We start from the raw sequence: 26,507 nt of genomic DNA on the forward strand, positions 1-26,507 counted from the left end.
TGTCTCACAAGTGTAATCAGTTGATTTCAGTCAGGTGCTGCTTGTTTTAGCACAAACTTCATTGGTTAAACTGTCTGTGCTCGATTGGTAGGAACAAAAACCAGGACCCACAGCGGCCCTTGAGGACAGGTTTGGACACCCATGGTTTAGGTCAGGGGTCAGCAACCCTGGTCCTCGAGTGCCACTATCCAGCTTGTTTTCCATGTCTCCCTCCTTTAACACACCTGAATCAAATAATCATGATCATTATCAGGCTCCTGCAGAGCTTGCTGACGAGCTGATCATTTGCTTCAGGTGTGTCTAAGGAGGGAGACATGGAAAACAAGCTGGATAGTGGCACTCGAGGACCAGGGTTGCTGACCCCTGGTTTAGGTGGTTAGAAAAGCTATAAAACTGATCTTCCTTTGAGCTAGTTGGGTATCTGGAGCATCACCTTGTGGGTTTGATTAAACTCTCAAAATGGCCAGAAAAAAAACTTTACCATTTGGACAACGCTTGATTGGAGTCAGTTTCATCCTACAGCATCCCAGTGACCCAACGCACACCTCCAAATTATGCAAGATCTATTTATGAAAGAAGCAGGCAGCTGGTATTCTGTCTGTAATGGAGTGGCCGGCACAGTCAACAGATGTCAAACCGATTGAGCTGTTGTGGGAGCAGCTTGACCATATGGTATGCAAGAAGTGCCCATCAACTCAATCCAACTTGTGGGAGGTGCTTCTGGAAGCGTGAAGTTTCTCCAGATTACCTCAACAAATTAACAGCTAGTACACCATAGCTCTGCAAAGCTGTAATTGTTGCAAAATGAGCATTCTTTTGATAAAGGCAAAGTTTGAAGGTGAAAGTTATTATATAAAATAAAAATCCTTATTTCCAACCTTGCCAATGTATTGACTATATTTTCTATTCATTTTGAAACTCATTTCAAAAAGAAAGGTGTGTTGAAATAATACACAAAACTTTCTGGGTGACCCTAAACCTTTGAACGGTAGTGTATATTTTATAAGGGCTAAAAAGTAACAAAATACTGTAGTCCAGAAATAAAGTGGCGTCATAAGAAACATACTGGTCTTTCTAAAAAAAATTAGCATATTGTGATAAAGTTCATTATTTTCTGTAATGTACTGATAAACATTAGACTTTCATATATTTTAGATTCATTACACACAACTGACGTAGTTCAAGCCTTTTAAAGTTGAGAGACGCCAGACTCAACACAGTGGATGAGCTTAAGGCTGCTATCGAAGCATCCTGGGCCTCCATAACACCTCAGCAGTGCCACAGGCTGATTGCCTCCATGCCACGCCACATTGAAGCAGTCATTTCTGCAAAAGGATTCCCGACCAAGTATTGAGTACATAGCTGATATAATTCATTGAAGGTTGACTTTTTTTGTATTAGTCAGATGAAATATGCTAATTTTTTAAGATAGGGATTTTTGGTTTTTCTTGACTTTTATGCCAAAATCATCAATATTAAAACAAAAGACTTAAACTACTTCAGTTGTGTTTAATGAATCTAAAATAAATGAAAGTCTAATGTTTATCAGTACATTACAGAAAATAATGAACTTCATCACAATATGCAAAATTTCTTTAGAAGGACTAGTATGTTTTATACTCTGCAACACTCCCGGAAAGAATGGAAGAGGAAGCACTGTAAACGGCACAGTTCTGTAACATGTTTGAAACTTTTGCTCATTAAAAAAAAAAAAAAAAAAAAAAAAGCCCAGTACCATATCAGGACTATCGGCAGATTCTCAAAATCCGGTGCCTCGGGTGCAAAAATTTGCAATCGGTACATCCCTAGTATCTACAGTATATAAAACATCTTTTCACTGATCTAACTGCACAAGTACAGAACTAACAAATACACCAGTGAACATTTATGTTCAGAGGTGTAGGTGTCAGAGTTGCGTAATAACCTGAGTAAATGGCATCACAGGAAACAAATGGAGGAACCTTTAATCTGATTTTAACTCCTGGCAGACAATATACAATTACAACATTAGAATGAGGTTTCTAAAAATGTAAATAATGCTGTTTTTCAAACAATTTCTTACAGTCAGGAACTTGAAAACACTAGACATGCCTGAGACCTTTCAAGGCAATTTCCTGCCACTTGGCGGCGGGGCGATGCCAGCGTGAGCAGACTGCGTCACTTCCTCTCCTTTTCCAGACTCTCCGGGGGAGGAAATTTATGAGGACAAAGAAGGTCAGGGCTAGGATGTCGAGAAGCTGCTCCTACTCAGGCTGTGGCGAGGTTTTGAGCAGCAGTTGCCACTGGGAGAGCAGCTGTGTCAGACGGGGTGACTTCCAACTCATCATTTCCCTCGGAGGAATTCTTTCTGGATGGGCCTACGCAGTACAATAAACGAGTTTCATGAGCAAAGTTGTACTTTGTGATTGGACAATGTATGAAATCAGATTTGTACCAAAGATTCTAACAAAACTTGCAACCAAAAAAATAAGACTAAGCCAAAAAATGTAACTCAAGCAAACAGACATCTGAAAAGTAGGCAGGTGACCTCACTGGGTTCAATTAGCCAATGCCTTGTGGCTGTTGATAGGCTAATTTTTGTGGCAAACAAGCACTCAAATGCGCCTTGAACGGTGCCCAGCGCAGTTTTTTTTTTTTTTTTTTTTTTTTTTAAATAACCCTCTGTCAATGGATCTATTGCTAAACCACGCCCCAAATTCTGAAAACTTGGACACCAACTAACGAGTGTACTGTGAGGTCTTGACTTCCATCTTTTTTCTAACTTTAAAATTGTTGGTAATTCCAACACCAGGTAACCTGAAAGATTGGGGGAGGAGGAATTTTATTGTGCTTTTTTCAAAGCCTAAAAGAAAGGCCACCAAACAGAAGCATTGGATAAGGCTCTGTCGTCGACCACATAAACAACTAAATGCCAAGACAATCACCAAGGACACTTATGTTTGCTCAAAGGTAAGTTCTGCGATCTGGATTACACCTTGATGATTTATTCAAGGCTTCAGAGGACAGGTTGGAATGCCCGGATTTGGAACTTATTCCGTGCGTGCACGGTTCAGTCCGGGGAGGGTTGGAGACGTGAGGAAACCATCGGGCTCCAACTGGCGGAACTGTTGAGGCTGACCGTGAATGTTGGGAGAGACTTGCGAGAATTGAGGTCTGCCCTTCGCCCTGATGAGCGCGAGTGACTGAGGACAACTGCATTTTTTAGACATAAATTCCTGATTCGACTTAATATCTTCCCTACCTAACCCCCCTTTTGCCGCCGCCCCACTCCTCCAGGGAGAGGCGCACTGATGGTCCTTATCTGACGTCCTTGATCTCTCCTCCCAAGACCAGTCGCAGAGTCCTGCGACCCTTATTCTGTCCACATACACACACTGATACAACCCCTTGTCAAGAGTCAAGAATCTGTATTTGGCAAGGTGTCAAGAGTAGAATACGCATTGGAAAAGGTGATGATACTGGAACTTTTGTTTGGTGCTGTTCCAGTGAGATTTACAAAGATGACTGCCTGAAGAAAACATCAAAATTCCCTCAGTCCTTGATGATATGGGGCTCCATGTCAGGCAACGGCACTAGGGAGATGGCTGTGGTTAAATCTTCAATAAATGCACAAGTTTAAATTGAAATTTTAGACACCCTTCTTAATTCTTCAATTTAAAATATATTTGTCATTTTCCAAGATGACAATGCATCACGCCACAGAGCTAAAACTGTTAAAGCATTCCTTGGAGAAAGACTCATCCAGTCAATGTCATGGCCTGCAAATAGCCCATATCTAAACCCTATTGAAAACCTGTGGTGGAAATTGAAAAAAATAAATGGTCCACAGCAAGGCTCCCGACCTGCAAAGATGATCTGGCAACTGCAATCAAAGAGAGTTAGCACCAAATTGATGAAGAATAGTCATCAAGTCCATGCCTCAGAGACTGCAAGCTGTCATAAAAGCCGGAGGTGGTGCTACTAAATATTAAAGATGTGTTTTGATTGTTATTTCTTTGTTTAGTTCTCATGATTCCATATTTTTTTCCTCAGAATGGAGTGATTCCATATACGTATATTTCCCTGCACTTGCTCTATAAAAGTAACATTTACTGATCACCACAATATTTTTTATTCATTTCTTTTAGTGTTTCTAAAATGCTAAAGAGTTGCACTTTTGAACTAATTATTTTTTTTCAAGCTTTTAATCTGAGTTTGTTCTACATGATAAAATGTCTGAGTGAGTGCTCGTCCGAGACTGGTGATTCCATACGTTTTGCTAGGGGTTGTATACATGCACAAACACACTACTGCTGCAACGATTAATCAAGTAACTCGAGTATTCGATTAGAAAAAAAAAAAAAGATTCAAATTAAATGTTGCTGCTTCGAGTATTTGTTTAATTATTGTGGCGTTGTAATGGTTTATTTTGAAAGTGTTTGCATTCAGTTGTATTGATTTGAGTGGATACACTGCCCTCTAGTCTGCCTCATTTCACATGGCTGAATCCAGCTGCTCCATGTTAAAACCAACATAGGCTAAGTGTTTGTTTGAGCTAATTTTCTTTATTAATGCTTTCGTAATTTAGTTTATGGGTATATCATATTATATATTGTATATTTAGCCGTTTTTTTGTGGAAATATCTGTCTGAACCATTTGTTAAGAGCATTGTGAAAAAAAAAGTTAGCGTTTTATAGCATTTAAACTAGTGGAGTTTTGCGATGTAAATTAGCCAATTGTTCTTTTGTTGTACATAGATCCTTATTTTTATTTTTTTTATACCGTTTGAGGCTCAGTTCAGGTATTTTAATTTTTCATGTTCCTTATCCGATTACTCGATTATTCGACAAACTAGTTCATCGATTAATTGACTACTAAAATAATCGATAGCTGCAGCCCTAAAGCACACCATCAAACGCAATTGCGTTGTCATCTGTACTTGTGCTGTATGTCAATGACCATAATAGTTTTCCATTCTATTCCAATTAATAACATTTTTGTAAAAAAAAAAATATATATATATTTGATAGCATGTAGTAGAAACGTAAACTTTTTACATTACCGGTAGTTTGCTAACATTTGGCTGCCTACTTATTCACAAACACACCATCAAACGCAATTGCGTTGTCATCTGTACTTGTACTGTATGTCAATGACCATAAAAGTTTTCCATTCCCATTCCATTCCATTTAATGACCAATTTGTAAAAAAATATATATATATTTGATAGCATGCATTAGAAACGTAAATTATTTACATTAGGGCTGCAGCTATCGAATATTTTAGTAATCGAGTAATCGACTGAAAATTCTATCGATTAATCAGTAATCTGATAAAACTTTTCTTTTCTTTTTTTTTTTTTTTTAGGTAAAGAGCAATTATACATATACATGAGAAAAAAAAGACATTTAATCCAATATTGAACCATTTTCAGTCAGTCAATGTCTTTATTTTCGATGTACATTGTTGAAAACAGCCAACAATTGCATCTAAGATGTGACTACAAAAAAAAAATTCACTGCTTTCACTCAAAAAACGTCTAGACCTTATATATATATATATATATATATATATAAACATATTTCTTACCTAAAAATGTAATTACGCTTGATAACACACATCACTTGAAAGCTACGTGTTTTTCCCACGAGTTTCAATTTAGTTTCCATTTCTGTCAAGCTATTTTTAAGTTAAGTTTTAAGTTAGTCTAAACTGTAAGTACTGGTAGGATTTTGAGTTTTTGCAGTGTTCAAAATAAATGTATGATACCTGCTGTGTTGGAGCACATTTATTCAGCAATGACTACTGAGCTAAAACTGAGAGTTAGCTTTAATGTGACAGTAACGTTCTATTTATTGGCGATGAGAAGTCTACTGCTTAAAGACGGCGGCTGTTTACTAACGCTGCCCAGACCCGGCCGAGTCTGTCATTTCGCATCCAGTCCTAAATGCATGCGATATCTATGAGACGCATCGGACACTACCTGCTACCAAACTAGCGTCATGCGGGCGTAGTTTTTAGCAACATCGGCGTAGTTTGTAGCGGCTTTCGGCTGCGATAAGTTTTTCTTTTTTTTTTTATTGCTTCTTCCTCCCGCATTAAAAGTAGTATGGGCAAAACGGGATGCTTAGAGCTGGCAAAATTAAACGATTCCTCGAGGAGAATAAAATTACTCGGATCAGTTTTTAAACTCGAGTTACTCGAGTTGCTTGAGTATTCGTTTCAGCTCTAATTTACATTACCAGTAGTTTGCTAACATTTGGGTGCCTACATATTTACAAGCATGGCACTACACAAATAGAATAAAATATAATTTGAGCTGTCAAGACTCTAGCACTGAAATTCCAAAGTACATACCCCAAACCTTCAATAAAGAAAGGAATATGTATTTACATCTGGTCAAGATGGCACACAAGGAAAGTTCTTCTCACACACATCCTAGCATGTGGCTGTGGTCAACTCGACTGCACGCAGCTCTCACCATTAACATGTTAAGCCTTTATTTACACCATATTCATGTTGCATTTGTATGTTTATGATGCGAGTTGCTTATTTAGCACCTCTGTGTAATCTTGAGAATCCAACTGAGTGTAAAAGACTGCTTATTCATTGCCACAAAAGCATCGGGAGCAAAATCTGACAGAACACATGAAATAACGTTACTAAGAAGTTAAGGTTATAGCTAGAAAAGAAATTCGGCCTGTGGAGTTTCTCGTTTTTAAGTTGCGAGTGGCTGCATTTCGGTTGGTTAATAATAATGGTCTCCTCTCAGTAAAGTTTAATACCATGTACAGATAGCTCCATTGCATACTGTGACCCTCTCTGTCTGCTTCTACACCATAGACTTCATAATAATATTGACGGGTCGGATTCGACCTTCACTGCGCCACGCCTTCAAGTAGGGGGCCATCCCACAATCCGCTTCATTATTCACAGTCGGTCACAGCGACACATGCAGCGATCCAACGCCAGATTTATGTAGAAAACGTACCAAAGCTGTACTGCATCCAAAAAGGATTGTCTCAGGCGTGATTTGTTCGAGGATTCAAGGTAATTATTCTATTTTTCGTTTTTTTTTTTCACAATAATTTTCAACATAAAAAGTTCTTTGTTGTAAGGCTGCCGCCACATTGTCTACCAGACTAGCATCATTCTTCGACATATTTACGTAAAATAAATGCTGACTGCATTTTTTTTTTTTTTGCTTTTAACCTAGAATCAAGACTGTTTTGCATCCATATCAATAAAGAATTCAGGGATTTAAGCATTTATTCACAGGAATTGTCACCGGAAAAGCTCTGTTTACATATGGCGGCCGCCACATTGACTGACAGACTAGCATCGTACTTCGACATATTTACATAAAATACATGCTACTGCACTTTTTTTTTTTTTTTGCTTTTAACCAAGAATCGAGACTGTTTTGCATCCAAATCTATAAAGAATTCAGGGATTTGAGCATTTATTCGCAGGAATTTTCAACGAAAAAAGCTCTTTGTGATTCCACTCTGTCAGCTTTGACGGCCACGCCAACAATGCAGGCCCCCTATTAATCGGCCCCGAGCCCCGTGTCCCGTCAATATCATTATGAAGTCTATGTCTAGACAAAATTCATTAAGAAGAAAAAAAAATACAAACATGGCTATTGCCAGCTGAGGTAGCCCAAGTTAAACTCCCGCCATCATCCATAAATCATTAGTTTACTCAGTCACTGAAAGAATTTGACCGAGGGATAGGTCCATTGGCCAGGCAGCCAGCGCAAATAAAAAACACCGGAATTACGGCACTATGCCTACATTTTTTAAAAGCAGCAACAGGCTCACCACTTTGCATGGAGACAATGATGCAGTCTTCATCATCGTCCTCTGTGTCTGCTTGAAAACCGTCAACCTCCATTTCTTCCGCCTGACCGAGACGAGATCAAATGAGCCAAAAGGGTTTTAATTTCATATATTTATTACAATTGTTTACCTGTTCTGGGTCGCTAAATCGTTTCATGAATTTGGTGATGGACATGCTGCCAGTGCTCTTTCTTTTGGAGGCCGCCGAAGTGGCGGAGGGAGTCTGCGGCGTGGTGGGGGAATTGCCCTGAGAGCCTGTGGCTGCCTCCTCGCGGGACTCCTCCCGGGCACCACTGGTCAAGTAAGACCACTGGCCAGGCACCGGGAGGGCCTCAAGGCCAAAGCGTGACAGGACGCCCTCGTGTACGTACCAGCAGCTGCGTCGATAAGTGGCTCGCTTCTCATAAACTGCGTTGTTTTGGATAAGACGCTTCAGCTGTATTCTAAGATGAAAACAGGGACAATAAAGAACTAAATTAGACTTCACTCCAGGTAAACAAAATGTTTTTTAAAAATGCGTCTATATGCCATTCATTTCAAAGAGATTACGGCTTCACCGAGTGGGAATGTCCGCCGAGTTCTCTGGGCTGGACAGTAGAGGAGGTGAGGTGTTGGTTGTTTTTAGTCGACAGAATTCCTGAAACTCTGTGATGATCACCTTGCTGCTATTCAGATTACCGTGCAAGAGCGGCAGCAGCTGACCAAGCACTTGAGAGAAAACGGTCATCAAAAAGTAAGTAAAATATGTTTGTTTGTTTTGGGGGGGGGTTTCCCGATCTCACACTTACACTGCATTTCTCTGGCACACTTTTCAGTCTGTTCTTCTGGGCTGGCAGTAAGGTCAGCTTTGGGTAAAGCTTCTATCAGGCACGCAGCGTATGAATGCAGAAGGTCAGAGACCGGCCCGTCGCCCTCCCAGAGGCAACCTCGCACAATCGGTTGCAGCAGCTTCATCTTACTCTTAGTAGACATTAGCTCTTCCCACTCCCTGGCTTTTAGCCTCTGTTGCAGTTTCTGCTTTTCAAGGTCACCACCATCCTGCAGAATCATGCAACTGTAAGGACATCTCATCAAAAGAACCCCTTACGCCCCAAATTTCTGCTATTTAGTTCCATACCACTTCCTCTAATGCCCCCTCGTCATCTGAAAGATAACCATGCGGAACAAAGAAGCCATCGTTGTCGTCGTCATCCTCGCCTCCCTCCTCTTCATCCTCCTGAAAAGGATAACATTAAACAGTGATTACATTTTCAAGCTCTTTAAAATTTCAAATGGTTAGTATGCATTTTCTGTTCACTATTGAAAACCACTATATTTCCCAGAAGCCTCAAGGAGACAGACGACAGCTAGTACTCAAGTATGCAAATGTTGCTTGTAGTGCTGCAACGATTAATCGATTAAATCGGGTAATTCGATTAGAAAAAAAGATTCAAATGATCAAATCAAATTTTGCTGCTTCGAGTATTTGTTTAATTAAAGTGGCGTAATGGTTTGTTTTGAAAGTGTTTACACTTAGTTTTATTGATTTGGGTGGATACACTGCTCTCTAGAGGCGTGCGAAATTTCCGATTCTTAGATTATTCGCGATTTGGCCGTGGAAGATTCGAGAACAATTCCCAAACATCCAAATTCCGATTATTGAATTATACCAGGTAAAGCGGAAATAAAACACAGTCAACGCGGTCTTCAGGACGCAATGAGGAACGGACCGAGAGTAAATATCATGTTCAACTCATGCCGCTAGATATATAAAAAAAAAAAAAAACAATAATACCTGACTGCGGCCGTCAGCCGCTACAAACAGCGCCCAGTTGCTAGTTGCTACAAACATACGGCAACATACGGCTATGGTAGATATCACATATATCTAGAACTAGATGTGAAATGACAGACGACGGCAGTGTTAGATCATATACCAAAAACTAGATGCGAAATGACAGACTTTCCCGCGCTAGTAAACAAGCGCCATCTTAAAGCAGTAGACTTTTCTAAAAGGCTCTGTTGTAGCGAACCTAATTACTATTTATCTTACAAAAAAAAAAAAAAATCGGCAAAATCTTGACTTGAATCTATCTTTAAATGATGAAACCGTTTTAAAACTTTCACGCCGAAAGTAGACAGAAGGGAAATTGTGGAATAATGGGAGCAATTTTAACAACTTTAACGGTTGATTCACAACATTAAATTAATTGAATGTAGTCTAAAGCTACCGATAAACAATGGGGACTTGAGTATTTTATTTACCATTTTTAACGGTTAACTTGATACTGAAATAGTAGTTTGTTTAGCCTGAAAGGATTTTTGAACAATTTTGGAACTAGTGTACAAAAAATAAAAAATAAAAAAAAAATAAAAATAAAATAAAAAGGGGGGGGGGTGTTTGTGTTGTATCAATAATCGATTTATATTCGAATCGGAGCCTCTGAATCGTAATTGAATCGTTAGGTGCCCAAAGATTCCCACCTCTACTGCTCTCTAGTGGCAACAGTGAATATGAATTAACGCATTTCACATGGCTGAATCCAGCTGCTCCCTGTTAAGACCAATATAAGCAAATTTTTTGTTTGAGCTTATTTTTTTTATGCATTCACAATTTAGTTTATAGGTATATTTAGCCGCTTTTGTAGGACTATGTGTATGAACCATTTGTTAAAACGACTTAAAAAAAAAAATTTTGCATTTCATAGCTAAGGTATTTTAATTTTTTTATGTTCCTTATCCGATTACTTGATTATTCGAACTAACTAGTTCATTGATTAATCAACTACTAAAATAATCGATAGCTGCAGCCCTAGTTGCTTCTCTTTAGACCTAATAATGAAGAAAATCATGTTTAACGGAACGCTCCGTGGAAGTCAATATTAAAAGTAATAAATTGATTGTGTCATCGGAAAAACTGAACAGTTGTACACCGCTGGCCATTTGTCTCACCATGATAGAAACTCAAACAATATAAAACACATATACATGCAAGAGATTATGTTTGTGAAGAATCCATCCATCTATTTTCTCCCGCTTATCTGAGGTCGGGTCATGGGGAAAGCAGAGTCCGAAGGGAAGCCCAGACTTCTCTCTCCCCAGCCACTTCAGCCAGCTCTTCTTGGGGGATCCCAAGGTATTCCCAAGCCAACCGGGAGACAGTCTCCACAGCGTGTCCTTGGTCGGCCTTGTGGCCTTCTGCCCGTAGGATGTGCCCAAACCACCTCACCAGGGAGGCCCCCTGGAGACATCCTAATCAGAGGCCTGAGCCACCTCATCTGGATCCTCTCTATGCAGCGGAACAGCGGCTCTACTCAGAGACCCTCCCAGATGACTGAGCTTCTCACCTTATCTCTATGTGAGAGCCCAAACACCCAATGGAGGAAACTCATTTTGGCCGCTTGACCATAGGTGAGAGTAGGAACGTAGATCGACCGGTAAATAGAGAGCTTCGCTTTTCGGCTCAGCTCCCTCTTCACCACGACGGACCAATGCAGAGTCCGCAATCACTGCAGACGCAGCACCGATCTGCCTGTTCACCGGTGAACAAGACCCCGAGATACTTGAACTTCTCCACTTTTGACATTTGACCTTTTCCTGACTGAGGACCAAGGTCTCGGATTTGGAGGTGCGAATTGTCATTCCAACCACTTCACTCTCAGCTGCAAACCGTTTCAGTGAGAGTTGGAGGTCACGGCTTGATGAAGCCAACAACACTACATCATCCGGAAAAAGCGATGCAATACTGAGGCCACTAAACCGGACCCCTTCAGCGCCTCGGCTGAGCCCACATATTCAGTCCATAAAGGTGGTGAACAGAACCGATGACATAGGGCAGCCCTGGCGGAGTCCAACTCTCACTGGAAACAGATCCGACTTACCACATACTCCCGGAGCACCCTCCACAGGTCTCACTGGGAAACTCGGTCGCACGCCTTCTCCAAGTCCTCAAAACACAAGTAGACTGGTTGTGAGAACTCCCATTACCCTACGAAAACCCTGCTGAGAGTAGCGCTGATCCAATGTTCCGCGACCAAGACAAAAACCACAATGCTCCTCGTGAATAAGAGATTCGACTTCCCGATGGACCCTCCTCTCCAGTACCCCTGAGTGGACCTTCCCAGGGAAACTGAGGAGTGTGATCCCCCTATATTTGGAACACACCCTCCAGTCCACCTTTTTAAAAACACAGGGACCACCACCCCGGTCTGCCAATCCAGAGGTCCTGTTCCCGATGTCCACACAATGTTGCAGAGGCGTGTCAACCAAGACCACAACATCCACAGCCTTTGGAAACTCTGGGCGGATCTCATCCACCAGCTTTGACACCGAGGAGATTTTTAACTACCTTGGTGACTTCAACCCCAGAGATAGGATGACCCGCCTCGGAGTCCCCAGGCTCGGCTTCCTCATGGTAATGCGTGTCGGTGGAGTTGAGGAGGTCTTCAAAGTATTCGGCCCACTGACTCACAACATCCCAGGTCGAGGTCAGCAGCGCCCTATCCACACTATACATCTCTGCTTGTGCTATTAACAAGGACCGCAATTTAGCTATTGAGACAGACCGCTAGATTACGAGAATCTTCATGAGCTAAGAAACAGCCTCATTCCAGCCTTGACACACTTTATCAATTTCTATATGTCCAAACTCACCCCTTCACTGTGCGAGAGGGACTCCCCAGGTTCCTCTTCCTCCCATTCTTCATCACTGTCCACCTCGTAGTCCAACAAGTCCTGCCATTAAAAGAGGCAAGAACAGGTAATACGATTAAAACCACACACAAAAAACTGCTGTATTGACAGGAGAATGTGTTATTACAGTGTCTTTCCTAAGGGGACAGCGCGGTGAAATGTGCAAACTTTTCTTTCTCCAAGTGCCCCAGTAAGCCGGGCGGTGATTTTCACGAAACAGGAGCAGCTTCATAGGCCCGTACAGTTTGCGGTCGGGCACACCCTCTGGGTTGGGCCCAGTCATGGCTATACAATCACTGCAAAAAAGCCAAAAAATTGTTGGTAAATGTGCCCGGAGTTGAAAAATAGCGTAGATAAAAATAATTTCAAGTATCTATAATGCATTCCACCTATCTGCGTTTTGCACCCTGGGTCTGGTAGCAACATAGGAACGTGGCTTCTGGCTGATCCAGTCCTTCAGTAAACGCGTACTTTCACTGGGTTGAGACAAACAGCGGTCCAATTCTTCCAGGGCAGACTCCTCGCACTGTACCCGGCACAACGGCGCCATGCACATGTTGTCTTTGATCTCGAAAGGCGCAAACTTCCCACAAGCCACTGCGAGTGTCTGACAAAGAAAGTGGATTCAAGCAGTTAAAGGCAAGCCTCAAACTGTCGTGGTTAGTGCCGTCGAAAGGAGCTCAACTCACCTTTGGGGCCTGCTGGATTTTGGGTTTCTGTAAAAACCTTGTGATCTCTGCTTTCTCTGCTTTGAGGCGCTAACAACAAAGAACAATGATTGACAATAAATCACTTAAAATTAGAAGCACACAACAGCTGTCTAGTAAAATACCACATCCTCTATTTGGGCTGGGCAATATGACCTAAAAATATTATAATCTGATTTTTTTTTTTTTTCACCAAGAGTTTAAGATTTTTTTTTAGGAAAACAACAAGAATGAAAGACTGAGAAAGCACCAAGAAGTTTTATAGGGCACTCATTGAACTCACAGGCTGCCAAATTTGGATTCTAATAATTCTACTATCACAGTATAGCAGGGGATTCCAAACCGGTCCTCAAGGGCCACTGTGGGTCCTGGTTTTTGTTTTTGTCCATTGAGCACGGACAGGTTAACCAACGAAGTTTCTATTAAAACAAGCAGCACCTGACAGCAATCAACTAATTACACTTGCAAGACACCAGATTGATGCAAAAGTGTCATCTTGTTTTGTAGAAATGAAATCCTGCACCCACTGTGGCCCTCTTTGGAATAGTTTGGAGACCACTGCAGTCACCTCCGTAAAGTTGGCCCCCCATCAGACGCAAATTTATATCGACACAATGTCAATCATTTGTGCTATCTTTGTGCTATAAAAAGTTTAGTTTGTACTGCTATTGTGTTTGAGATATTTACGATTATTTTATAGGTCAATCTGAGGTCAACCAGCTTTTAATTTGTAGTGATGACATCACACAGCCCCCCCATCTACTTGAGCCTTGAGATATTAATTTCGAGCGATGACGTCACTTGCATCTCCCATCTTGTAAAGAACTCAAAAACGATAGCAGCACAAACTTAGCACAAAGGATTGACATCATTTTTATATAAATCTGCGTCTGATAGGGGACACGAGTAACGGCCTTGACTGGTTCTCGTTGTAGGCGCACTATCCTATTCCCCTCACTATCCACTCGCGGGGGCCTGCGCTTATCAGTGACGTTCCTTATTCTCATTATATGATTATACAATTTTAGCATTTGTTAATAATACGCTCTGTGTGTAGTATCATCCATCGCTTTTCCTTTTTAAATGGGCACTTTTAAGCGAACGCAAGAAGTAACAACGGGAACATTTTTAAACAGGCATTTCACGGGAGAGCATTTCGACTCTTCGGCCAATCATATAGCGAGAGCGAGTGGATAGTGAGGGGAAGAGGATGGTGAACCTACACCGGTGAATTGTAGGACACGTCTAGGCAATTTAACACTTTCACACCTATGCAGAAATTAAAGATACACGATAATATCGGTCACCAATAATTATCGGCCGATAATGGCAATTATGACATCACACAGATAATCCAGATAATAAAAAAATTCAACAGATAATGCAATCCGATAATTATATACTTGATTTAGCCTCCAAATGGGCGCAACCGAAGAATTCAGCACGCCGCCTCCTCAACCCCTCCCCTCTATGAAGCCCCTGAGGGAGGAGGGGTTGAGGAGGCGGAGTTACACGACAAGAAGTAGTTGAATATTATGGCGGCTGTTACTAAAAAAACGACACTCTCGCCATCTGCGAAACATGTACCGTAGAAGTTCCACGAGGCAGAAAGAAAGCGTCCTCATTCAAAACCACTAACCCAGCAGCCATTTAAAACTGCATCACAAAGATTTTTGGAACGAATACGAGGCTGCTGCTAGCGGGAATGCTAAAGCTATTGTAAACACAAGCTAAACTACGGGGCTTGTGACATTACAGAGTCGGGTTGTATGGGAAAGCAGCCCAAGGGGGGTGGTAAACTCGAATCTAAGGCTAAACACCGGCACGACTGGAGACCGATAGTCGGCAAGTAGCCGTCTTCCGACGGAGCCCGCCGCTCTGGCCGGTCCGGCAGGCCGCCGCCGCCTCGCCATAGGCGGGGCGGGCCGAGCCCGGTTCCCCTGCCTCGGGACCTCCGGCGAACACCCCGGTTTCTCGAGCGTTCCCCCACGGCGTGCGAGCAGAGCCAGGACTCGAATACGCCACGGCGAACAGGTGTTGTGCCGAAAAATAGCCGCCCCGGGTGAAATGTCCCCCCTGACGGGAACGCTTATTTATAACGCTGGGTTATGTAGCCCAGTCCACGATTTGTTACTAAAATAAAGTACTAGTATTTTGTCTAATTTATTTATTTAAAACTGATTTTACAGTCCTAAATCCATTGCGTCCATGAAAACATTTGAGGTTTTCACCTCAATAAAGCGTTATAAATGAGCATTTCCGTCAGGGGGGACATTTCACGCGGGTCGGCTATTTTTCGGCACAACACCGGCCGGGGCGGGCGGATTATCCGGTACGAACGTAGCTGCCGCCGAGACGAGACACGTTTTTTTTTTTTTTTGTTTTTTTTTTTTACCTAAATGACCTGAGAACCAAAGCCCTGGATTAAAAAAAAAATGCAGTTTATACGACCACCGTTCTTCATGAAAAAGTGATGTCCAGTGGGCAAGCTTATCATGACGGCACAGTGGTTAGATGATAATTTAAACATGGAGAAAACAAAGTCAGCCAGTCAATAATGCATTCAGTATGTAAAATGACGAGCGGTCAGATGACTTTGTAACGCTGCCTTTATTTTCGGCTTAACAAAACTCAGGCACAAAACAACACGCACGCGGATGCGAGCTCCAACTCCGTCCAAATAGTACTGCCGTGTATCAGTTTAGCTGCTGTAAAGCAAATGTCGTGAAAGCCGCAAATGTAAACAAAGCGCTGCAGAATGGGTACATGACATCTCGCTCTTTTGAGTTAATCATTTTCACAGTGTGCAACAAAGCATATAACATTAGCAATCACTTTTCAAATTATTTAACTTATTTCTCTGATCAATTACAGTCACAGTAGATAATCAAATTCTTAAATCAATATTCTGTAGCCACAAATATTATTCAAAATCTTTCCTTCTTCCAAGTTTTTTTTTTTTATAGGATTAAGTATAATAATGTACTGCTTAAAACAAGGCTGTTAAGATTATTTTCAGCTAGCTATTTTTCTTCCAAGAAATCTGAGAGAAATACACTTGAAGCGATGGCAGATAATTTCACTTATTGCCAATAGATTTACACTTAAAACTGACTACTTTTAAGGAGGTGTGTTTTGCAGTGTATTAACGTTATATATGTTAGGAATGGCTTACTTTTAAAGGCATTTTGTGCAACTTAGGTATTTACTCTTTAAGTAATTGTTGCCAAAAGTTTACCATTACACAATGTCAGACAATCTGTCATTATTTAGATGTTTTGAATTGACGACTTGTTCATATTTTATGTTGAAAAAAAGAGCAATAAATTATATTTTTGCACAGTAATATTTTCTTTTGTGTATACTTTAAAATTTTACATAAATCTTTTAATAGAATTATCGGCTTGACATTATCGGTTTTCGGTTGGAATGAGGAGGAAATTATCGGCTATCGGTATCGGTTGAAAAATGTATTATCGTGCATCACTAGCAGAAATGAAACATTTCTACATGACTCACATCTTTCTCTTCTTTCACCCGCTTCTCTTCATCTTTCATCCGCTTTTCCTCTTCTTTCTTACGTTTCTCCTCAAGCTTGGCCCTAGAGAAGAAAGGTTTAATGACATTGAGTGGCCCTTAAAAACATGACACCTTAGTGGCTCTGCGACTTACTCCAGTCTCGATTTCCGCTGCTCCTCCTTTGCTTTTAGCTTCTCTGCCTTTTCCCGCTCCTCCTTTTCCTTTTTCTCACGCTTCTCTCTTTTGCCTTTTTCTTTTTTCTCCTGCTTTTCCCTTTCACGCTCCTCTTTTAATTTACGACTCTCTTCTCGCTTTTTCTCTTTGGCCACTTTGGCCTCTTCCTTTTGTCGCTCCTTTTCCTGGCGGAGCCGAAGTCTTTCTTCTTGCTCTTGGGGACTCTACAGTGTGGACCAAACAAAAGCTTTGTTTCTTTGTAAACTATAGAAGCGGAAGTTCAGAATATTTGAAATTAGTCTTAATCTTTGAGTTAGCAGGGGCTTAGTTGGTGGAGTTGATTTCAACAAATCCCGTGCCGTTTACAAGTTATTTGTTAGTTTCAGGGCTCCGGAGTGGCTAAGCTTGTGCGAGTCAATGGTACCTTCATAGCATGCCAATAAAGAACGATACATATCAACAAACAAATCCAATATAGTCAAATGAATTCAAAACATGCCAAACTCACACCAAACTGCCGTAATTCATTTCATTCTGCAAAACTATTTTTTGGAGATGTGTAATACGACCACAATAAAGTGAAGTGCTTCGGTCACTCGTGCTCACACTTCATTCGAGGAAGGTGGGAAGTTGGACTTCACTCGCTCTGAGGTTACCTGTTGCGACTTCAAAGCGTTCCAAACGAATATAAACAGCAAAGATGGGCGATCGCGACAAGTTGTTTTTCTATTTTGGCCATCAAAAGACATTACAACCTCCAGCAAACCTGCCTTCTCGTAAGCGATCAAATAGTGGAGGCGTTCCAATGTTATTTTCCAGATCGGAGGTTAGAAACTCTGACTTCCCACCTTCCTCGCATGCAGCATCAGTCTGCTGAGTTAACCGACGGCCGGCAACATGGTGAAATGAGCTTTTAGAGGCTGTGGCAACAGACAGAAGAAAAGGGCAAAGGAAAGTTTCCACAAATTCCCTATGAAGAACGAGGAACAATATTAACTGGTTACGACAAAAAATCAGCAGAGAAAAAACCCGATGTGATATCACTCCACCCTGCTCCTCTGCAGAGCTTCCGGATGACAAATGTTGCTGTTCATACTGAAATTATTGACAGGCAATGGTAAGTTTTAGTAACTTTATCCTGAAAACATAGACAACACTATTGATTGCATGGGTTATCGATGATTTTCATGTATGCATGTTTTTTATTGGCATGCTAAGATGGTCCAATTGACTCACGCAAGTTTAGCCACTCCGGAGCCCTGAAAATAACAAATAACTAACAAACTACACGGAATTTGTTGAAATCACCTCCATCGACTAATTAAACCCTCGCTAGCTTGAAGATTAAGCCTGATGTCAAAAATCCTGAACTTCCCCTTTACATCATCATATAAAGCTATGAATGTAAAATAATTTTGAGAAAAACTCACCTTTAATGAACGTCGTATCTTCTTTTTGTCTGCAGGTATCTTAGGAGTGGTTGTTGGCTCCTAGGACAGAAAAATCTAATTGATTTCATTTGACTGAAAGGCTCTATAGTCATTAATATGATAGAACCATTTTATTATCTGTTAACCGGCTATAAGTCATTACTGGAACTACAAAACAAATGATTTTGATGCAAAAAAAAAAAAAAACTGCATCAAATATTATTTTTTCCCTAAAAGCGGGGACCATTCGAATCTTCCATGTCCTAAGTAACATAACTCAATTTTAATATTTTCTGTTTGCAAAACGCTCAACATTATGCATTAGATTGTCCTCTCAAAGCTCATTTCAATTTTTACAAGGCGCCTTTCACATTCATTTTTTATGTATATTCCTTTACTTGGTCTTTAACTGTAGAACAGTTAAGGTTGTTTCCTCTGGAGGAGCATAAAGGGGCATCAAACAAACACAGTTTGCAATAGTAAAATTGCCTGAATTATGAGCTGTAGTGCATGTTAGGGCTGAGCGATTCTGCGATTTCAATTCACAATTTTCTTTACATCAAGCTTCAGTGCAAATTCAGTCATATTTACAAATAACATGGAATTACATACATCATGCCATCAAAACATTAGTAAAAGGTGCACTGATCGTTCAGGGCCGATATCTTAATTTTTTGAGGATCAGTAATCACAAAAAAATATATAATCGATCTTGTCAGCCGGTCGTGAGTTGGGTAGCTACTAGGGCTGCAGCTATTGATTATTTTACAGTGGGGCAAATAAGTATTTAGTCAGTCCTGTATTGAGTTTAGTAGTTCTTCTACTTGTAAAGATTAGAGAGGCCTGTAATTGTCAACATGGGTAAACCTGAACCATGAGAGACAGAATGTGGGGAAAAAAACAGAAATCACATTGTTTGATTTGTTAAAGAATTTATTTCCAAATTAGAGTGGAAAATAAGTATTTGGTCACCTACAAACAAGCAAGATTTCTGGCTGTCAAAGAGGTCTAACTTCTTCTAACGAGGTCAAACGAGGCTCCACTCATTACCTGTATTAATGGCACCTGTTTTAACTCATTATCGGTATAAAAGACACCTGTCCACAACCTCCGTCAGTCACACTCCAAACTCCACTATGGCCAAGACCAAAGAGCTGTCGAAGGACACCAGAGACAAAATTGTAGACCTGCACCAGGCTGGGAAGACTCAATCTGCAATAGGTAAAACGCTTGGTGTAAAGAAATCAACTGTGGGAGCAATTATTAGAAAATGGAAGACATACATACATACATGGAAGACCACTGATAATCTCCCTTGATCTAGGACTCCATGCAAGATCTCACCCCGTGGTGTCAAAATGAGAACAAGAACGGTGAGCAAAAATCCCAGAACCACACGGGGGAACCAAGTGAATGACCTATAGAGAGCTGGGACCACAGTAACAAAGGCTACTATCAGTAACACAATCCGCCGCCAGGGACTCAAATCCTGCACTGCCAGACGCGCCCCCCTGCTGAAGAAAGTACACGTCCATGCCCGTCTGCTGTTCGCTAGAGAGCATTTGGATGATCCAGAAGAGGACTGGGAGAATGTGTTATGGTGAGATGAAACCAAAATAGAACTTTTTGGTAGAAACACAGGTTCTCATGTTTGGAGGAGAAAAAATACTAAATTGCATCCAAAGAACACCATAGCCACTGTGAAGCATGGGGTGGAAACATCATGCTTTGGGGCTATTTTTCTGCAAAGGGACCAGGACGACTGATCTGTGCAAAGGAAAGAATGAATGGGGCCATGTATCACGAGATTTTGAGTGAAAATCTACTCCATCAGCAAGGGCATTAAAGATGAGACGTGGCTGGGTCTTTCAGCATGACAATGATCCCCAACAAACAGCCAGGGCAACAAAGGAGTGGCTTCGTAAGAAGCATGTCAAGGTCCTGGAGTGGCCGAGCCAGTCTCCAGGTCTCAACCCCATAGCAAATCTGTAAAGAGTTGAAAGTCCGTGTTGCCCAACGACAGCCCCAAAACATCACTACTCTAGAGGAGATCTGCATGGAGGAATGGGCCAAAATACCAGCAACAGTGTGTGAAAAGCTTGTGAAGAGCTACAGAAAACGTTTGGCCTCCGTTATTGCCAACAAAGGGTACATAACAAAGTATTGAGATGAACTTTTGGTATTGACCAAATACTTATTTTCCACCATGATTTGAAAATAAATTCTTTAAAAATCATACAATGTGATTTTCTGTTTTTTTTTCTTCTTCACATTCTGTCTCTCATGGTTGAGGTTTACCCATGTTGACAATTACAGGCCCCTCTAATATTTTCAAGTGGGAGAACTTCCACAATTAGTGGTTGACTAAATACTTATTTGCCGCACTGTAGTAGTCGATTAATGGCGTTTGCTTGTTAAAGTTAACAATGAGTGACAGCTTTTGGTAGCGCTATACTTGAAAGAGGCCGCATGTTTTACAAGATCAACTATGATTGACACATCGTTAAGCATAGTGGTAGTGTGAGTGAATATTCATTGTGTGTGTTCAAGTATTCCTAGCAGCGTAAGCGGATTTGAGTGGACTCACTCAATGCAGCATTTAATAAAGGAAAGTATTTTTCTACATTGTTCTTATTTAAAAATAAATTTGGTGGGACAGTAACACGTTTACATTTTTTTTTTGGCGGGGGGGAGGGGGCAACAATTTTTTTCGGTATTGGCAGATTCTCAAAATCATTTGACTCTTGAGTCAGGTGTAAAAATATAAGATCGGGATAGCCCGAAAATTTAGGATTGATGTTCCATAAACTTTCCTGTGGTAACTGTTTTGCGGCCGCGAGATGGTCAGGTTATTTCCTTTGACTGAATTCAGTCAGATTAACTGTTTGGTAAACGCTCACATTCGATGCCCATTCAAATTGTTGTAGCATTAAAAAAGAAAATTCATGTAATTTAGTAATTCTCTTCCTCAGAAAATTAATTGATCTATTTCCTTATGCTTTGTGGTTACTCTTAGAAAAGCGAAATACTGCTGCGTTTTAATTTTTGGTAAAGGAAATTATGATACAGTAGTTTGAAAAGTTTTTACTTTCCTAGGACTTTTGCATGAGCAGTCAAAAAATAATACTCATGCAGTCAAAAAATAATATTTTTTCCCACAGGTAATATTCAATTTTAAACAATAAAACAAGAATGACTAATGTTAAAGGTGCATGTTGTTGTTTCTGAAAAAAATTGGGATCGGCTGGTAAGGCTTTCAAAAATCTGCGATTGGCCAGAAAATACTGCTGATTAAAAAGAAAGCCAAATGTTATGCAGTCCTTTCAGGCATGTTATGCAGTTATTTTTTAATCGGTGACAAAAGTAGTGATGCATGCTATCATTAATATCTGAATATGTTAAACCATACAGTATGTAAAAATATTTTTCACCAAGCATATTGAACTTTTTCCATAATGTAGCTGTTTATCATACATACATTTTATGTAAATATATATTTTTGGGGCATTTGACCAGATGCATCAAGAGATTGAGGGCTGAGCGACATGGTATAAAATCAATTATATTAATATATTAATAATATCGCGGGATTAATTGAATCACTTCAAAGGAACGGTATATCTATTTTTATCATTTTTAAATTATGAATTTCTTTCTGAAGGTGTTATTGAAATGGGAATAGTAATTTTCCTATTAAAAGGCGCAGAAATTAGCGGCTTTATTAGTTAGCGCAACAGATCCTGGGTTCGTCAAGCGCACATGATTAAAACGGTGCCCATGGCGATTTGAAAATTAAGTCGTCCTAATTCACAATTTCAATGTAAAATCAATTTTTCAGCCCAAGCGCACATAAATGAATGATGGTTCTAGAACAAGGCGTCAGAGGCCAATAAACACGCAAGCACGTACTTTAGTAGGTGTGTTGGTAGGCTTTTGCTCGTCTTTTTTAGTCCTTTGTGGAGAGTTCTCGTTAGAGAAACAGCCTGACAAATTTGATGATGCTGACTTGTTCCCCAAGCTGGACACATTTGCTGAGGCGTTTTCCTCTTCGTGCTCGCTGCTGTCTGACTCCTGCGTTGTATCAAGTGGCAAGATCCCATCCTCCAGTTCATCTTCTGAAGCCGCCACCACCTCCGTCTCACACTCTTTATTAGCCAGGTTTTCTGTGCAGTCTGACGTGTGTTTGTCAGAATCACGATCAGCACGTCTAGAGTTCACGAGGGACATGTTCTTGTCCCCGCTTTGTCTCTCTTTTAATGTACGGCGGGGGGTGACGGACACATTTTGAAGCTTGACGGGAGATGGGCTGTCGTCGGTCAGATCTATTATGATCTCGCCTGAAGCAGAAGTGCTCCTTTTGCTGAGGAAGCAATCGAGGGGCCCACGGCCGTTCACCAAGGGGGGCCTGCTGGGTATGACGAGCGGAGAGGACTCATTGTCATTCTCCCTGTCAGAGACTCCTTGTTCAGGGCTAACGTGTGCACAGGGACGCTTCGGTGATGGTTTACGTTCTTTTGGCTCCGAGTTCATGCGCTTGAAAGGTAGACGAGCTGCGTAGAAAAAGACATGCCGATTAACATTGGCGTTAATGTTAAAGATGGAAAAATATGCTGAAAACAGTGAAGCTACCTTATGGAAACCTGACTTACAGTATATAGCGTTGTATTTTATATAAAATTCACTTTACACTACTTCATACAATATTGTCAACAGGTATTGTGTTCCTGGAGTGTTTTGCCAACTATCAAGTGCGTAATGAACTAACCAAGAGTCTCATTAGTGGTTATGCCTGAATTTTGCCAGTCTGCGGCCAACTTTTGGCCAGCGTGGTTTGCCTTTACAATTATTATAAAAACCAGTATTTTTTAAACTAGGTGGAAGAGATGGAGCCGACTCAGAAATTATGATTTTCGACACTAATTATGAATATTTGGAGGCTGCATCTAATAAAGCAAAGTCAAAATCTCTACAAGCAAGAGGCCTATTTACCTTGTATGAGTTTCTTCGCCTTATTTGGTGTACAATCCATTCCTAAAAACACAAAAAGTGCAGGGAATAAGTAATCAAACAACTGTCCTGTATTGAGTTTAATCGCAACTTTACATTTTTTTAAAGCAACTATTTCTCTGATTTTTTTTTAACAGGTAGTGCACATAATACTCAGAACGAGCATTTGAAGACAGACAAAATTGTCACACTAGATTGACGTGGACAATTTTTTTCAAATACTGTATGATCGCGTACAGTCGGAAATGTACTCGAACGTGCTCTGCATGTGACACTCTCGTATCTACTCCATTCAGAAAACGCTGAGCTATGTATAAATATGAACTAAAACATAAACCCAACAGAGAGGAGACTTTTGTGGTCTTGGTCCATGAAACAACTTAACCTGGCAATTATAGGACAGCAAGCCTATCAATAACCAAAAGATCTCTCAAGAACTTGTGAACATAACACTGTAAAATTCAAACATTTGCGAATTATTATAGTAGGGTTTATCGGTCAAAGATGGAAAAATACGACCTCTAGAACAGAAACAAAACTTTGCATACTGGCAAAACAGGAGTGAAAACAAACGCACACATCCAAGTCCACCGACCCCGTGCGAAAAATATTATCGGGCCTATTAACTAATTTGCTCCCAAAAACTTATAAATATGTTCTACTTTTAATTGTTTCAGTGTCCCAAAGATACGTCTTTTATGTTTTTTTTTTTTCACAAGAGACATCTCTGGGTTCTGATTCAACTTAGCTACAAAGCTGAACATCCATTTTAAAGCAATAAAACTGGCCATTGGAGGGCAGTAGCGCATTTGGTAAGACCCGCAACCCGATTCAACGGAAGGAACGGCCGGGGCGCCGGCGGAAGATGACCGAATGGACGTCTAGGATGCCATGCAGCGGACGACCGAGCAGAACAACCGGGAGGACGCACGGGATGCCAGGCGCTGGACGACTGAGCAGAACGACCGGGACCACCAGTGCAACGGACAATGCCGTTGAGTCCGTGCTGCTCGCCGAGCAGGGCCCACGCCGCCGTGCTCGGCTGCTCGCGTCCCCAGCACCCTCCAGTGTTCTGTACGGAAACGTGCACGGCCAAACCAGTTACCCCCCAGGAACACAAGTTCCCCAGGCGAACTCTGCCATGAGGTAGTGGTCACCACAAAAGAAAGACTAAAAAAAAAAAATCCATCTTTATGAGACAGGCGGCGATGAGGGAAAAAGTTTACCCCGGCTGTCGCTGCAACAACAGCGTCATCTCTCAGTTATGTGTTCTTTATGTTATTTTGTAAAAGTAAAACATTCAGATGTTTGGGATGTAACTAAAGCAAAAATAGCTGTGTTAAAGTCAAAGTTATGTTTGAAATGTAAGATTTTACAAAAAGCTCTGTTTCTGTTTTTTCATCAGAAATTGGAAAATTGCTCAAACTAAGCTATTTTCTAATGCTGAGTTCTAAAGAATGGAAAAAGAGATGAACTAACTTTTTTTTCCTGCTGAAAGAAGAGAGTCTAATCCTTCTTTTGGTGGGTTCCATGTTTATATGGCAATAGAACGGAATTTTCTGTGGGCCTTGCAAAATCCGTCAAAATCCAGTTAAATGGCCGGGAGCGAAAGGGGTTGCACCGGTGAAAATGGCTGGGAGTGAATGAGTTAATGTTATCGGGTTTATTGGGATGACGTCATAATTCAATGACCATATTATGGTCATTGAAAACCATTTGAGGCTGCACCTGAAATTGCACTGGCTCATTGAGCTCTGCGAATAGTCAGCACAAGACATTTCTCGTGAGTCGTGCCAAAATCTGTGGCAGGTGTTGCAATACACATAACGTTGATTTACATAGTAAAGCTGCCCATTCGGTTCCAAAATGGTTTGGTCTGTTCTCCCGCCACCGAGTGGAATAATACGAACTGCACACATTTGACGCGTAGAGGTAAGAGTAAACGGAGTGTAAAAAAAGAACATTACGAAACCTTTCAAGTCCCAAAAAGTTGTGGCCAAACAGTTTCGAGAGTCAGAGTATGTCAAGAGATTTGTCCTTTCACACAAAATAGGTCTTTGAAGCCATTCTGGATTTGAGTTTATTAGCTTAGCCAAGCTAGGCTAAAAAGGCCAATCAGTCAGCGGCGGTTCAAGCTGACCTCCCCGTTCTTTGAGCACCTCTAGACGGTGAGACAAGTGAGGGTTGGCCTGTCAGTGTTGGAAAGATTAAGAACTGGGCAGATAGTTTAACCAACGTCAACTAAATTGTGTTCAGTAGCGTTTCATGATGGGGAAACATCACCCTTTACATGACAGTCAGAGCATCAACTTTTATTAACCGCCTAGAAGCAACGAAAAGGTAGCATTTTCGCGAGGCCAACACAGAACAAGGCGAAAATGCATAACTCGTCAACACAACTCGGACTTAGACGTTCATTTTATGTATTCATAGAAGAGGAAATTATGCGGCTTCGACAACAAAATAGACATTTAAACATGTATATTGCGATAAAGATCGAAAAATAACACATTAGCATACCTCTTCTACGGGGTGTCGAAGCTGCCAAGTGCCCCTCCATTGACGGTGCCTCCGCCGCCAACATTCTTAAAACAAACCCTCTCCGGTGGATGAAGTTTCGATGGGAGGGAAAGAAACGGCCCCGGTCGAAGGGGGAACTATTTGTCGCTAAATAACCGACATGTAGTGCTAATGTGTTCCCCCCTAACTAGCACACAGTCGGGATTCTGCACTGTTCTTCAGCCGCTTCCCGAGTCCCGACTGCTTGTCTCGCGCTCCTTGTCGGAATTGGCGGGAGGATGCTGCCTGCGTCAGAAAGGGCAGCTGATTGGTCGAAGCCCAAATCGCGGCGTGCTCAATGATGCGCTTGTTTTGTCCAACTGTAATGTGAGGGTTGATTATATTTCACTTGTAGCGTGGAGTTTAAGAAAAAATATATGTTGTAAATATTATTATCTGTCAAATTTAATAAAAAGTAACCAGTTTGTGAATGTAAATCGTTGCATTTTTTTGTGGTATTAGTTACTAAAAGCTATTTCCGGCACGCTATGTACAATAAACCAAAGGGCACCAATTTTACGTCACTTGAACGGTTGCATTGGGCGTTCCAATTGGCCAACGTGTTTGGAGAGATGCGTTCAGGGTAACCCAGAAGTCGGAATTCGGAAGAGTATATCGT

General features: G+C 41.1%; 1 protein-coding gene across 1 annotated transcript; it reads right to left on the reverse strand.

Moving 5' to 3' along the window:
* Positions 1-1,930: 1,930 nt before the first annotated feature.
* On the reverse strand, positions 1,931-26,123 carry chaf1a (chromatin assembly factor 1, subunit A (p150)). Its single transcript, XM_057840112.1, has 16 exons — positions 25,850-26,123; positions 23,312-23,353; positions 22,232-22,872; positions 18,323-18,382; positions 16,872-17,116; positions 16,719-16,800; positions 13,182-13,250; positions 12,882-13,099; positions 12,620-12,788; positions 12,454-12,534; positions 8,939-9,037; positions 8,610-8,859; positions 8,379-8,529; positions 7,952-8,264; positions 7,804-7,885; positions 1,931-2,357 (listed from the first exon to the last, which is right to left on the reverse strand). Exons 1-16 carry the CDS (start codon positions 25,911-25,913, stop codon positions 2,248-2,250), a joined length of 2,676 nt encoding a protein of 891 aa, XP_057696095.1. The 5' UTR covers positions 25,914-26,123; the 3' UTR covers positions 1,931-2,247.
* Between the last annotated feature and the right edge of the window lie 384 nt (positions 26,124-26,507).

The sequence above is a fragment of the Corythoichthys intestinalis genome, chromosome 7, assembly GCF_030265065.1.
Source record: "Corythoichthys intestinalis isolate RoL2023-P3 chromosome 7, ASM3026506v1, whole genome shotgun sequence".
Classification (NCBI taxonomy): Eukaryota; Metazoa; Chordata; class Actinopteri; order Syngnathiformes; family Syngnathidae; genus Corythoichthys; species Corythoichthys intestinalis.

Bases quoted from the DNA above. Each gene is read 5' to 3' on its own strand.
- chaf1a (XM_057840112.1), bottom strand. From the start codon at position 25,913: ATGTTGGCGGCGGAGGCACCGTCAATGGAGGGGCACTTGGCAGCTTCG. The intron at 13,251-16,718 runs GTGAGTCATGTA...CTTTGTTGTTAG, and splicing joins GGGTGAAAGAAGAGAAAGAT to CGCCTCAAAGCAGAGAAAGC. The intron at 12,535-12,619 runs GTAATAACACAT...TTTTAATGGCAG, and splicing joins GTCCCCTTAGGAAAGACACT to GACTTGTTGGACTACGAGGT.